At 38.2% G+C, this 15,134-nt stretch overlaps 3 protein-coding genes across 4 annotated transcripts in view; all 3 read left to right on the top strand.

Moving 5' to 3' along the window:
• The window catches only part of LOC100691327 (C-C motif chemokine 4), a 42,430-nt gene that overhangs the window by 3,984 nt on the left and 23,312 nt on the right, over positions 1-15,134 (top strand). The window lies entirely within an intron of this gene.
• Positions 2,299-4,496, top strand: LOC100690251 (eotaxin). The gene is made up of 4 exons (XM_003459864.5): positions 2,299-2,487; positions 4,119-4,245; positions 4,316-4,374; positions 4,467-4,496. Exons 1-4 carry the CDS (start codon positions 2,418-2,420, stop codon positions 4,493-4,495), a joined length of 285 nt encoding a protein of 94 aa, XP_003459912.1. The 5' UTR covers positions 2,299-2,417; the 3' UTR covers position 4,496.
• Positions 10,781-13,764, top strand: LOC102081831 (eotaxin-like). The gene is made up of 4 exons (XM_005465651.4): positions 10,781-11,699; positions 13,062-13,188; positions 13,259-13,320; positions 13,414-13,764. Exons 1-4 carry the CDS (start codon positions 11,630-11,632, stop codon positions 13,437-13,439), a joined length of 285 nt encoding a protein of 94 aa, XP_005465708.1. The 5' UTR covers positions 10,781-11,629; the 3' UTR covers positions 13,440-13,764.

Below are 15,134 nucleotides of genomic sequence, written 5' to 3'. Positions count from 1 at the left end.
ACGTCGCCTATTTTTATTGTTGTGTTTCCAAACCAAAGCTTTATTTTTTGCATGTTCTCTGTATTTCTTGATTTTGCATCTGCGTGTTTTCTGTCTGTGGTCACTTTGCACTTCTTAGCAGTTTTGTCTGTGTAGTCATTTTGTACCTCTGTTTTATGTCTGTATTTTTTTAGTATTTAAAAAAAGAAAGAACATGGCAACACAGCACAAGTTTGCAAAGTTTTTAGACTCATGCAACATGTTTGGAAAGGAAGCAGCATAAAGAAAGACTGTCAAAAATGCCACTGATATTATATTTGAAAACTTACTTGTGCATAGGTGAAAATATTTACCACTTCCTGATTTGAGGGGGCCCAAGGAACCACATGACTTATGATAGCGAGGAAAGATGTTCATTCTGGAAACTCATGTCAGCATTTATTATAAAACAGAAGTGACTAAGTGACAGAGCACTACACTGGAACTCATAACGGCAGTTTAAGAATAGTAATATGCTGATGAATGAAGGGGTAGTGTTATATTGTAACGATGAGCCAGAGGCAGAGAGGTTTGCAAATATGTTTGAGGTTCCAAATATGTTTCATCTTGTAAGTGCAAACCTCCAAAGTGCAAAGTTTTATACAAAATGAAGCCAATCTATATTCATACGTATGAAATATTTTATCATAATGATATTATAGGAATTTGTACAGGAATTTTCCAACCATTCATTCATTTAGCACTTATACTGGCTGTACTAGCACTTGAACTGGTGTGGCGTCACACACCCACACCATCAAGACATTTCTGACAAACCAACTTCCTACACTCGAATACTAAAGAAACAGGAAAAACACTATTGGTGCCATGTTGACTTTGCTTTGACTGAATTCTTGCTTAAAAGCAGAACTGGAGACGACAAGTGTCAGATTTATAAAGACTGATTATGTCAAGTGACTTTGATGAAAGGCTTTTTAAAGCAGGAACGAACACTGACCCTTCCTATTGAGACCAACAACACCATCTGTGAACTACATCCCAGGAAATATTACTTTAAACACTCCTTAAGTATATTGTAATTTGATAAAAGCACACAGCTTTGTAGTGAGGAGGTAGAAGTGTTATAGACTGATTATAGTCGTCGATTTCACAAAACAAAATGCTGAAAATGGGAAAACCTGATAAAAACAACTGAAACTTTGAGATGAATAATTTTATTAGAACACAGTTCTGAAAAGGTCTAAAGAAACTATGTTAATAGTTACAAAGCTCAACTTAACTTACAACATTTAATGCTAGCTGTGGGCCACACGGGGAGTCAATCTACACTAAGGCAGCACAGAAGTGCTGCCGGCTACTCACAAGGTGTGGCCCACTGCAATCCACAGCGCAGACCACAGTGGGGTCCTTTATTCCAGTGTCCCAGTGCTCTCACTTACAGAGGACCTTAACAAAGGTGCCTTGCCTGTCAGTAATGAAAACAATGTATGGAACAATTGAACATACGAAACCAAAGAGGAGATGTTTGGTCATAAACACAGAACCAAATTTAGCATATCAATACAAATATATCATACCAACTGTCAAGCACAGTGCTGCAGGGGAGGTGGTATGAGCTTGTTTCGCAACAACAGGACCTGGGCACCTTGCAGTCATTGAATTGACCACGAAGTCCTCTGTATATCAAAGTATTCTACAGTCAAATGTGAGGCCAACAGTCTGACAACTAAAGCTTGTCTCATGCAAAGGGATGATGATCCCATGCACCCAATGCACCTGCAGCACTAAATTCAAGCCTAAATAAAAGAATCCAAATGGGTCAGCTTAACAGCTTAATGTAAACAAGAAACTCTAAAGAATTTAATTTAATAGTTTAAATTACAAGCAAAAGTTTAAGTTGTGAGGATTAAATATTAAATGTATCTCCATAAAGAGCCAAAAAGTCAGTCAGTTATGCAAATGTGGATAGATGTGCATCAGAGTCATCATGCATTCCTTTTATTTCCATTTTAGGCCTGATTCATGACAATCACAACAATTCATGTTTATTTTTCTTATGAACTCCAACAGATAAACAGTCACTGTCAGTGAAAATGGAAAAACTGAAATCTTCAGGGGTCTAGACACATCATTAATGACAATGCAGGTGTTTGAGTCAGTCATTGGGCTGCACACCATATTTAAGTTTCTGTGAACTTTGTGTATGTGAGGCTGTTTCTCGGAAAGCTCAGAGTGAGATGTTGGTGGTTAGAAATAGAAAAATCTTCCTGACAAGAGGCGGAGGTGTGATAAGTCACAACCACGCACACACAAATATACAAACCTATAGAAACACGTCATCAGTCGCGCCTGCGGATGTTCCTGCACTTATCAATAAATAACTAAGGAATCAACTCATATAATCACAATCTGATCACTGAGCCAGACCACCGGTGAAAATGTCTGTGAAGATTCTCTCCGTCACTCTCCTCCTGCTCTCACTGTGTGTGTGCTTCAGCTCCTCTGCAGGTAACTATACTCTTACTTCTCCAAAGAAAAAAAGTATATATAAAATTGATTAAGTAGCTACTTTTACAGCAATTACTTTTTCTTTTTGGTGAAAGGGGGGTGGACTCTTGTGGGTTTCACTGGGCAACAACTCTGCTAGTTTCTCTCACCACAAACCTTTACTTCTGGTATCTGCTCACTCAATACTTTTAAACAGTCTTTCCAGCATTTACACACTTGCATTCTATCCACCAAGCTCCAGACGTCCCTGAACGTGCGGTCAGTCATGGCATTTTAAAAGGCGTCCTTTACATTTAAATTTAGAAGAAGGAGATTTTACATCGTTCTCCTGACTTTTCTTTTTATCGTGAAATAGTTTCATTTGATGTATAGTGATTGACATTATACATTTATGCATATCTATATGAAAATGTGTACTTTCTTTAATTTATGGGTTCTGTCTCATGATGCTAAGCATCCCTCGCACCACACATTCAACTATCATAACAAAATACCACAGTGGATGCAGGGGGTTCCCTTTAAGCTATATGAGCACTCTGTAAACAAATCTTAATGCTGTTTAGTTTTCAAGCTTTCTGCTGTGAGAGGTGCACATTTTGACTCACTGCATAACTATGACAATGTCATATACAAACAGGAAATGAAAGACACGCAGACACTACAGCATGATAAGTTGCAAATGTGTGATAATGATGTTCACCATTCAGCTAGCTGCATATCTGAATTTTGTCTTTGATAAAAGAATAATTGCTAATAAATGAAGCTTATTGCCTCTTCCTATTCTTGCCAGTGTTCTTTATTGACAATTAATAACAATAAGAATTCAAGACTGAAAATTCATTTGGATGATCATGTCTCCCAATTGTTTAGATTTCAGTTTGATGGGTAGAAGTTGAGTAAAGTAAAAAAATGAAAGCAAAAGTAATTTCTGGAACAACATCCAGCTTTTGTTCATCAAATCCACATCTGGCACATCCATTTAAACTGGAAGTCGATGTCAACACAGCAGAATCAGACGCCGCTCAAGAAGTAGAACATCCAAGTTCAATAAACATCAAATATTCCACCACTTTAAAAGAAGCTGTCGCACTTCGTGAGGACATAAAATCCTCATATTCCTGTTCCACATGTAAAATTACATTAAGTGTCTCAGATATAAAACGGAGGTCAAGTCTCACCTCTGTTAAATTATATTTATGGGATGTGGTCCTGGTAACAAAATCAGTCACACACTGTCAATGATGAAGGTAATTACTAGAGTCTTAAGATGGGCCCCAAGCGGTGAGACTTTCTTCTGCAAAAACTCTGTTGGCCCTCTGTTTCTGTTTAATGAAGATGTTGAAGAACATACTGTGACAAAACATAGGTCCATATGAGTTACTATTTTCAATGCACTTTGAAAGAAAATGTTAAAATTACTTTGAATAATCAAAGTGTAAAATGGTTACAGAGTGACGCACAAAAAAGCACGCTCACTGTCACGTAATTTTAGGTAACATTTCAACAGCTGTGTTGTGTTTAGTGATGTAAGGAGTTTCATCATATTTTAAACCTGGAATTAATGTTGGTTTTCCTTCTAATCAGACTTTTGTCAGGTGAGATAAATACGTTTTTCACCTCCTTCCTCTCAGGTATGCGTGGTCCTACGAGGAAACGCCCGTGCTGCGTTGATGTTACCAACCTCGATATGAGCCCTGAGGTGGTCGGCGAGACATATCGCGAGCAGGCTTCATCCCATCCCTGTGTGAAGGCTATAATGTAAGTCAGCACATGTTGTCCTACACATAAACATAAACACATGGAATCTCTAAAATGTTCTTTTTTCCAGTTTCAACACAGAATATGGTCAGCTTTGCTCCGATCCAAAAGCTCAGTGGGTCCAGGATCGTAAGTTATGCTAACACACAGACACACAAACACATTAAACATATTTGCAGAAAAAAATCTGAAGCTCTCCTTTGTCTCTCTTTCCTCCTCAGTCACTGCCAAAATGAAGAAGGTGCAGTGAAGCACAAGTTCTTTGGTGAAGCATCGCTGCCTGTCTGTATCTTCTTTGGCCTCGCTTTCAAAGAAATATTCAAATGAGAATGCTTCCTAGAAACCTTTCTTTACATTTATAGATTAATTATATTACTCTTACCCTGTATTTAATACTTGGTGTTGACTTCAGTCTTTCATGGCGCCAACCATTTTTTTTAAAGTTAGCATTAAGTGCTGTCTTTCTTTGACTTTTTCTTGCTTATATGTGCATTTCTGTTTATTATGTATTTATGTGAAAAAAAATAAACTTTATTATTGACCAAATATTGTCCTGCTATTTAAATACTCATTAGACTCTCATATATCATACACATATCCCAATAATTTCCCAGAACAGGAATCCCCTGGTGTTTTCAATTGAGCTCAAACTGTATAACCCTACATGATACACTGTTTAAGTCATCAGAGTTACTGCAGGTACTGTGGTAGTTTTTAAACTCCACTTTGATCAGTAGGAGCTCTTTTCTCAGGGTCTTAGAAATGGTAGGATACTAGAATGTTTTTATTTCGAACCTATTTAAGCCATGACTTAGCCCAGTGATGAACTTTCAGTGGAGTCTGTAGTGTGAGCGTGTCTCAGAGTGCAAAGTCATCCTTCTGTTGCACTCCACATCTGGCACATTTAAACTAGAAGTGGATGTCAACACAACAGAATCAGATGCTGCTTTCATGCAGGAGGATGCTCAAGAAGTAGCACATCCAAGTTCAATAAACATCAAATATTCCACCACTTAAAAAGAAACTCTCACACTTCCTAAGCACATAACTTCCTCATATGCTGTTCAGCATGGATAATTACAGTAAGTGTCTGAGATATAAAAAAGGGGGTCAGAGAATCTGATGGCTTTATGTAAAAGACAAGAAAACCCCTTGTAGGTTGTATTTTAAGGCGAGGGGTGTTACAGCTCAGGGTTTTTGGGCTCCCTTGCCGTTTTTTAGTGTGTGCAGCCCCCTGCTGTAGATAGGTGCCTGCACCTGTTCATCAGCCTGCCTTCCTATTCTGACTGCTCCTCCTGGTTCCCCGCTCCACCCACAGCAGAGCTACTCATAGAAGGTGCTTTTAATGGATTTTGATTTGAAGCAACTCTGATTTCATAACTCTTTTTTTGATCGTAGCTAGTGCAAGGCCAATCGATGTCTGATATTTTTAAATCCCTGCAGGACATTTGTGTTCTGTGATAAACTTTGATAAAACATCAGGAGGCTGGAACAGGTATTTTATATTCTCTCACTTGACACCGATGTCAGTCAATGCTTCTCCAAGGTGTCAGTTATGTGATATGTAGGTGTGGTAATGGGAGAGGGAAAACAATGATGACACACACACCTACACACACACACAATATGGTGAGAGGGTGATTGAGAGCTTGAAAGGTTTAAGATTACACCGGAATTCCCAACAACATCTCCCTGGGAATTTCACACTGGGTTCAAAAGTATACCAGCTACCAAGAAAGGATTCAGATTTGTTATAACTTGGACCAGTGATATCCAAAGTATGGACCAGGGCCCTCTGGAGGACTGCAAAGGTACTGCAGGTGTGCAACTAATAACAGAAGTATGTACAGTTACAAATTTATATTAATTACATTTTTTAAAAAGTGAATAAAAACTGGTAATAGTTTGTTATGTACATTATTTCAAAGTGATCCAATACCAAGCAAATGCAGCGCCAGCATTGCCGATGCCAATACTTTTAACTTATAAAGGCATAGGGGAGAGCAGTGTGTTATGATTTATGAGATTAATTATCAGTTTGATAATTCTGCATCAATTGTGCAAAATGATTTTTCCACTAAATCATCCCAAATGTGGACACAGGAAGGCAGCTGGAAATAACAAAAGGCAAGCCCGTTATTTAGCTGAACTAAGACCAGTGAACTGAACAGCAAACTGTGACAAAAGACAAGTGGAGACGATGTATACACAGGAGGGCAAATAGGAGTCTGGTAACAGCTCAGCAGTCAGTGTTTTTTTGTAAGTATTAAGCAGTTTTATGACATCTGACAGTTTCCTTCCTATAGGATTTTTCTCAGGGCAAATATATAAATCTTTAAGCTTCCCTTAGATGGAAGAGCTGTGGGAATGACGTCCTGTGTCGTTCAGTGACGCATTTGGGTAATCTCAGTCCTTCATTGAATGTACTCCTGTGACTGGCCAGTGCATCATGAAGTAGGTGGGAGGTATCGGCCAGCGTTGTCCTTCTCTTGGACAACATCCACCTCTCCAACACCACCATAGGGGAAAGAGAGAGAGAGTGGCTGTGGACTGCAGGCTGACTACAGGTAAGTCAGTAAGGAGGTGAGTATTCACTGCAGTGTTAAATCTGCTGAAGAACACTTTCAACTCATTGGCTCTTCCTCTCCGCCTGCAGCTCCTCTGCTGTTGGATTATTGTCTTCATGCCACTCCAAACTCTACAAACAAATGTCAACACTCTTTAATTTGCCTCAATTTTCTTAAACATCCAAGAATTTTCAGATCAAGAAAATTTGCTCATTGGATCAAATTGCACACGTCTAACCTTGCTGCACAAGGATTGATACATTCTACACAGCTTAATGAATTCTGATTGGCTCTCGTCTCACCTAAACGTTTTCATCAACATGCATTTCATCATAATTTTTGTCCTTGTGCTTTTTTTAGAAATGTATTTATCATGTTGCTTTTGTCATGAAAAGGGTTGTTGATGAAAATTATGACAAATTATTTAGACTTGATTAAAAAATGTTGAAAAATTATTAGTTATTTCAATTGCAACCTGAACAATGAACTGAAATTTCCTCCACAATAGTATGAAACCAGTGAAGTAAAACAGAAATGTGTTTCTTCAGCATGTGAAAAAACCCTTTATTTATTGTGTTAAACCCTTCTATCAAAAACATAACAATGACAATCAATTAATCAATCAAACAAACAAATGCTTGCAATAGGAAATGTATGTGTGAGGTATCTGATACTCCACCACTTTTTGCATTGACTGAAACTTTTTGGATGGTTTGTAAAACTTCTATACATATCAGCTGTAATGAGGGAAGTATCAAGCTGCTTTTTAACTCTATGCAACCAAAATGTCCTTAAATATAAGCCTAAATAAAAGTATCATAATGGGACAGCCAATACAGCTATCCCACATAGCAGACAGGTCTGGCCCGTATCTGGTGTCAAGCAGGCACTGCTGGCTGATTTCTGGCATAGTAAGTGGTATATCACCCAGATATGGGCCAGGCCTGGCATAGATGGCACTGTGTATGCCATGGCATGCCATATCTGGCCTAATTGTGGTTTGCTTTACGTGGCCCAAGCTCTTAGAAAACAGGTATGGCCCGGATCCAGGATCAAGCTGGCACTTCTGACTGACTGGTGTTATGGCATGGTGTATGTCAACCAGATGCGGGCCAGGTCTGGCAATGATGCCAGTATTTATGTTCCTATTTTGTTATTTTTGTTAGAAGACCTAAATACCGTGTTGCAATACTATACTGCTATGGTAGCCAACGTTTTAAATGCAGGTTTGTGAGGGTACCTAGTGAGGGTTTACTCATGTTTACCATGTTTACCACTGGGTGGCTGTAGCTCTGCCACCCAGTGGCCACCCAGTCACACTCTGCTGGATGCATCAGAGAGCATCCAGCAGAGTGTGACTGGCAAACCTGATCTGGGCCACCAAAGGGCCGTCATTCTTTGCGGTACGTGGGCCATGTGTAAGCACATTGTGTGGACCAGATCTGGGCCATACCAATTTTGCTATGTGGGATAAAGGAGGAAATTAGCTGTGCACATCCAAATCAATTTTTCCTGTGGGTATTTAGTTTCTGTCAGAAACCTGAAGTGTATTTCTGAAATGAGAAGTCATTGATCTTATAATGTGGCACTGGAAAATTAAAACTGTCAACACAACACCTTATAATAATGTCACACCATCAAGCATTAGTAAAGTTTTAGTAAGTGTGTGTGTGTGTGTGTGTGTGTGTGTGTGTGTGTGTGTGTGTGTGTGTGTGTGTTGATAGAGGTTTTATTAATACTCATTTCATAGTGTAATTCATGGTTACTTCAGAGAGTTACTAGATGTTAATCATTTTGACCTCATCTAAGGTGAGGCCTATTTTTGCCTTATGAAGCATTTATTAATGAAACTGAAAGTACCTCAAGACTTGAACAAGTGTCTGAAAAATGACACAGACGAAGCACAGAGAGATACAGAACATACGAATAGTTTTTGTCAGGTGTAAATGTAACCCACCTGAAGTTTGCAGGATACTGAAATGAACTAAAGAAATTCCAGACATGATTTTGCATCTGAACGATATCCAGTATGCTTACAGTTACAGCTGGCTGATATTTCTGCAGGGAAATAAGCGCCTAGTTAGAGCCCGAAGTTCAGTCAGAGAATGATGCGGAACAATTTTAAGGTGTGTTAAACGGTTTTTATGATATTTTTATTTCAACATTTCAAAACCAAAACACATTATTTTTCGTGTTTTTTGCCTTTCTCGATTTTGTATATGGTTGTTTCTGTCTATGGTTGCTTTGCACCTCGTAACCAGTTTGACTGTGTAGTAAATTCAGTCTCTTTGCTGTCTTTCCACATGTTTGTACATTTTGAAATGCAGTCGGAGTTAGTTTTTATGTCATTGTGATGTCTGTGTTTATTTCGTGCAATCTTCTATGTTTTTATTCTTGTTTTGTACATGTACCCGTTTTGCTAACATATCAATATTAAAGTCACACAAAAAAAGAAAGAGAGAGAAACATGTTGGCACAGCTCAGGTTGGCAAAGTTGCGTCTGAACAAACCACAAGATCTGATTGCTCGGAACGTTTTTAGACTTGTGCAAAATGTTTGGAAAGGAAGCGTGAACATTAAAGACTGACAAAGATCTAACCAACGTTGTCATATCTGAAAACTTAGAAAAGAGAAAGAGTTACACTTTGACCCTACACCCTAGTTTGAGAGGACCTGAGGAACCATATGACTTATGATACAGAGGAATAAGAGCTAGTGCCATTATGATATTTGGTACTCTGCAAATATTAAAACACCAAAGTTTGTAAATATTTTTTAAGTTTCAAATATTATATTTTGGCTTGAACATATAAACTTGCTTGATACTTAGGCTTTCAATCATAATTCACTTTTTATTTTTATGATTTTTAATCATCAGAACTGTATAAAATGTTCTTAAAGGAATTTTCCAACCACTTATTCATTAAGCAGTCACAGACCATCGAATTCAGAAAGATATTTCTCACAAACCAACTTCCTACACTCAAATAATAAAAACAGGAAAGAAACTATTGCTGCTATTTTATCTTTGCTTTACCTAGAAGCTTTCTAAGTTTGGTTAGGATAAGAAAGTGAGATAAATGTATCTTCGTACTACAACTTCAAATAAAGGAAGCAAACTTAACAAAAACTGCAGAAAAATTAAACTGGAGTAACCAAATAAATTATTCACGGAAGAGGATTGGGATTAAACACGCTTTACATTTATTATGTTGTTGCAGGGCTTTTTAAAGCAGACAGGTACACTGAGCCTCCCTCTCGCTGAGCTGTGGGCCACGTGAGGAGATTATCTACACTGAAGAGTTACAGCCTTTCATGCATTTACTATGACTAGGGAGAACATACTGTAAATGGAGTTTAAGTTTGAGATCTCCTGTGCCCCACAATGGAAAATGAGTAAAATAAAAAATAGGCATAATTTTTGCCAGCTCCTCATTTTACAATGGTGTGTTGGATACTAGGCACTGTTTGCGAACAATTACTAGGGTGGCACGGTGGATGCAGTTGTTCCAAAGGGTTAAACCAGGGGTCTCGAACTCCAGGCCTCGAGGGCCAGTGTCCTGCAGATTTTAGATCTCACTCTGGGTCAATACACCTGAATCACATGATTAGTTCATTACCAGGCCTCTGGAGAACTTCAAGACATGTTGAGGAGGTAATTTAGCCATTAAAATCAGCTGTGATGGATCAAGGACACATCTAAAACCTGCAGGACACCGGCCCTCGAGGCCTGGAGTTAGGGACCCCTGGGTTAAACCCTTGTATCAAAAACATGATGAGAATGATAAATAAACAAATGCTTACAACAGGAAATGTAAGTGTGGACTATGTGATTCTCCATCGCTTTTTGCAATGAATGAAACTTTTTGGATGGTTTGCAAAAGGTTCTATAAACAAAATTTAATGATAAAATGAGAGGGGAAATTGAATTTGAATTTATTTATTTAAAAGGGACAGTGCAGTTTAACATAGTTCAAGTGCAAAACATGAAACTGATGTGCCGCACATAGGTTTATAGCTACTGCTAATTTTCAACAATTGTCCCTTGTTGGGCTTACAATCTAAATAGATACATTTTACAATAAAAAATACATTTTCATAGTTCATTTCATTTGCATTTCATTAGTAATGCAAAACATGTTTCCTGTTGGTTTTTAGTCTGTGTCGGAAATGTTTGATCTTTACATGTGTGTATTGGAAGATTGACACAGTTATGACACATTTCCTCCAGAGCAGAGTGTGAAAATGAGGATTTATAGATGGAATATAAAAAGTCTGTCAGTCATGCAAATGTGGATAGATGTGCATCAAGATCGCTAAAATCAGCAGCAGCACCTGTTACATTAATTAAGGCCTGACTTTTAAGAATGACAACAATTACTGTGTGGATTTGTTTAGTTTCTGTTTAAGTGCCAGAGATGAACAGTCACTGTGAGTCAAAATGAAAAACAAAAATCAGTCTAGATTCTTCATTCATTACAATACACAAACTGTTGGCATCAATCATCAGGGTAAAAGACTTGCAACTGACAAATAAAGGCTATCTCATCTCATCTCTCATCATCAGGCGGTATCACATTTAAGTGTCTGTGAACTTTGTGTATGGGAGGCTGCTTCTCAGAAAGCTCTCAGTGAGATGTTGTTGGTTTGAAATCCAAACACCTCCCTGATAAGAGGCGGAGATGTGATATGCCACATCACCACATCTTTAGCTCTGCCTGTGGATGTTCCTGCACTTACTAATAAATAACCAAACACGAGTCAACTCCTGCAGTATAGTTTTTAAACCTGATCAGTGAGCCAGTCCACTGGTGAACATGTCTGTGAAGATCCTCTCCATCACTCTCCTCCTGCTCTCACTGTGTGTGAGCTGCCACTCCTCTGAAGGTAACTGAGCTCTCATTATTCTAAAAGAAAAGAGATAAAATCCATAAAACTGATCAAAGCAATTTCAGTTTCCAACAATGGCTTCTACCTGTTTGAGAACAGGGTGCAATCATGATATTTTTGCAGTTTATTGGGCAGGACCACTGTGTAAAGACCACAAACAGTGATAATCTGCCACAAACATCTCTGAATGCTGTTTGCTGAACTACAGTCATGGCATTTTTAAAATATGCCCCTTGCATACAGGGGTGGATGGTCTTGGATGTTTTTTTCCCCTAATTTATCTTTTTTTTCAGTGACTTAAATTACTCAGGTGGCATGGTGGGTGCAGTTGTTCTAAATACACTCTGTAACCAAATCTTAATGCTGTTAGGTTTTTGTTGTGACTGATTGCATAATTTTTTTGCTATATCTACAAACAGGAAATGACAGACAGAGTATACCATGATATTTTTTTTTACCATTCAGTTACCTGCACATATTTGTTTTGTGTAAGATTAAAAAATTGACTTACTAACCATTAATAATAAAATTAGCTTTCTGTTTATTCTCATGCTCTGGAAAAATAATCTTTACTGTCAAATAATTACAACAAGAGCAATGAAAGATGGAAATTCCCTGGAGTTCCTCGATCTAGGAGGTTGTCTGGATCTAAAAGTGTTTGTTACAGTAAATATCTACTTATGAACATGAAGACAAAGTTTCCTGCTCTTCATTGTTCAATTTCATAGGTAGAAGACATGCATTTATTTTTGCCAAATAAATAAAAGTAAAATTGAGTCCTTCTATAAACACATTGCAAACAGTGACATGTTCTTGTTATAAAGATAATCATCACAATATTGAATACATGTGATTCAGAACCTCAGAAAATTTTACTCAAGCAATATATTTTAAGACATTTAAAGATAGAAACATGGCATTCAGCCTGCTTTCATTGAAATCTAAGGGAGTGCTCTGGAGCAAACATGCTCCACGAGAGAACAAGCTGTTTAAAAGTGTCACATAAAAGGTTTCAAATGTGGCCCCCAAGTGGTGAGACTTTTTTCTACAGAGAATTTGTTGACCTACTTTTTCTGTTTAAATAAATTGTTGAAGAACATATTGTGTTATATGTGAGAACATAATGCACTTTGACCATTTAAAGTAATTTCATCATTTTCTTTCGAAGTGTAAAATGGTTTCAGAGTGAGGCACAAAAATGCCCATTTGCTGTCACATCACGTAGCATTTCAAAAGGCATCTCTTGTTTAGTGGTGTAAGGAGTTTCATCACATTTTAAACCCAGAGTTAACTTTGATTTTCCTTCTAATCAGACTTTCTCAGGTCAGATAAATCAGTTTTTAACCTCCTACCTTTCAGATTCAACTGGTCCTGGAATTAAACCACCGTGCTGCGTTGGCGTCACCACCTCTGATATGAGTGCTGCCGTGGTGGGGGAAACATATCGTGAGCAGGCTGCAAGACCACCCTGTGTGAAGGCTGTAATGTAAGTCAACACATGTTGTCCTACATACAAACATATGCAATCTCTATAATTTTCTGTCTTTTATTTCCAGTTTCAACACAGGAAATGGAAAACAACTTTGTGCTGATCCTAACGCTCAGTGGGTCAAGGATCGTAAGTCATGCAAACACAAACACACACAGAAATAAATGAAATGTTTTTGCAGAGAAAATCTTGAGCTCTCCTTTGTCTCTCTCTCCTCTTCAGTCACTGCCAAAATGACGAAGGTGTGAGGCATAAAGTCTGTGGTGGAGCATTGCTGCCTGTCTGTTACATCAGTGTTTTCTTTGCCCTCACCTTTAAAGTCTTATTCATACCAGAGCGCTTTCTTTATGTAACTTTATTATAACCTTTTTCACATTAGGTTTTTTACTCTTACTTGTAGAGTAACCCTGTATTTTATTCCTGGCGTTGACTTTAGTCTTTCATGAAACAAATGGTTTTTTTAATGGATCTTTTTTTTAAAAATGGAGTTCCAGCTTTTTTCTGTCTTTTTTTTTCCTGCTTACTCTGTGTTTATGTGATATTAAAAAATAAAAATAAAAAAGGTGTCTGGCACAGCTGTGAGTCATCATTAAATTGTGCCTCTCCTATTTCACACAGTGGCATGCTGGGACCGAGCTGTGTAATTAAAAGAGCTGACCGGGCAATACTGTAGAAAGCAGTAAACAGTGCAAGACCTGTGTTAATAAAGAAACGTGCATTAAATGAGAAATGCTGTGTCCATGGTGCATGAGTTGTGATGTCAGACCCACAGCCTATGCAGCAGAATGAAGCAGAATGGGTGGAGAAATATGCATCCCTTAACTCTTAGGATGGATTGGTCTGGGTTTAATAAATTGTTTGGACAGTGTTTTGGGTAGTATCATGGCAGGTGGTATCTGTGCTGTCCTCAGTGGTGAGCCGAGTTTATCTGACAGTGTACAGGGGAGGGGGAGAAATAGAATAGAAGCCTGTGTGTGCCGGACTATATGTGTTGTGCTTCCACAGTAGCTGTGCCATTACACTGTCACTCTGGCTTCTTACGTTAATGGTTTTGCTCCGATTCTGAGAGTTTTTCTGTCTCTCTGTCACTCTTTCCCTCTCCAGCACTCTCTCTAGCACTGTGTTTGTCTTGTTTTTTGTACTAGATAAGTCTCATAATCGTACAAGATGTGCTTAAAGAAACTTTCCAACCACTCACTCATTAAGCACCCACCCCATCACACTATCAAATTCAGAAAGATATTTCTCACAAACCCATTTCTTACTCTCAAATAGTAAAAAAACAGGGGAAAAAACTATTGCTGGTATCTCATCTTTGCTTTGCCTAGAAGCTTTCTAAGTTTTGTTAAGACAGAAAGTAAGATAAATGTACCTCTGTACTACCATGTCAAATGAAGGAAGCAAAGTTAACAAAAACTGGAGAAAAATTAAACTGGAATAACCAAATAAAGTATTCACAGAAGAGGAATGGGATAAAACAAGTTTTACATTTATTAAGATTATGTTGAAAAAATCCTTTACTTCCCGAGATGCTCATTCACCATCTTCTTGAACCAGGTTCTGTTGCAGTTCAACCATCGAATCAAAGATGCCAATGCCAAGATCGCCCGCTGGTATCTAACCTTACAACAAATTGAAACAAATGAGCGTGCTGTGTGTGCAACAGTGCGACAAACATTATCTGTCCTTTTATTAACTACACAGTAATGCTGGTCATTAGCTGCTAGCTAACTGGGTAAGGCTGTCATGGGTCTGTAGCTCTGTCCACCGTTTTAGGGAACATATTTCAGTTTAAAGTAAATTACAGGGGTTTTCTCTGCCTTTCTGGAGGACTTATATTTCGCTAAAATGATCCTTCAGCACTATCAGCAGCAGCAGCAACCCCTCACCAGCAACATTGTACCCCATCAGGTAAAGCATAGGCTAGGTTTACTTTGCCTTGT

The sequence above is a fragment of the Oreochromis niloticus genome, linkage group LG9, assembly GCF_001858045.2.
Source record: "Oreochromis niloticus isolate F11D_XX linkage group LG9, O_niloticus_UMD_NMBU, whole genome shotgun sequence".
NCBI lineage: Eukaryota > Metazoa > Chordata > Actinopteri > Cichliformes > Cichlidae > Oreochromis > Oreochromis niloticus.
This window is presented reverse-complemented; position numbering and strand designations above follow the sequence as displayed.

Excerpts from the sequence above, each read along its gene's own strand:
- LOC100690251 (XM_003459864.5), top strand. The coding sequence starts at position 2,418 with ATGTCTGTGAAGATTCTCTCCGTCACTCTCCTCCTGCTCTCACTGTGT. Across the intron at positions 4,246-4,315 it reads CCCTGTGTGAAGGCTATAAT|TTTCAACACAGAATATGGTC; the intron begins GTAAGTCAGCAC and ends TCTTTTTTCCAG. Across the intron at positions 4,375-4,466 it reads AGCTCAGTGGGTCCAGGATC|TCACTGCCAAAATGAAGAAG; the intron begins GTAAGTTATGCT and ends TTTCCTCCTCAG.
- LOC102081831 (XM_005465651.4), top strand. The coding sequence starts at position 11,630 with ATGTCTGTGAAGATCCTCTCCATCACTCTCCTCCTGCTCTCACTGTGT. Across the intron at positions 13,189-13,258 it reads CCCTGTGTGAAGGCTGTAAT|TTTCAACACAGGAAATGGAA; the intron begins GTAAGTCAACAC and ends TTTTATTTCCAG. Across the intron at positions 13,321-13,413 it reads CGCTCAGTGGGTCAAGGATC|TCACTGCCAAAATGACGAAG; the intron begins GTAAGTCATGCA and ends TCTCCTCTTCAG.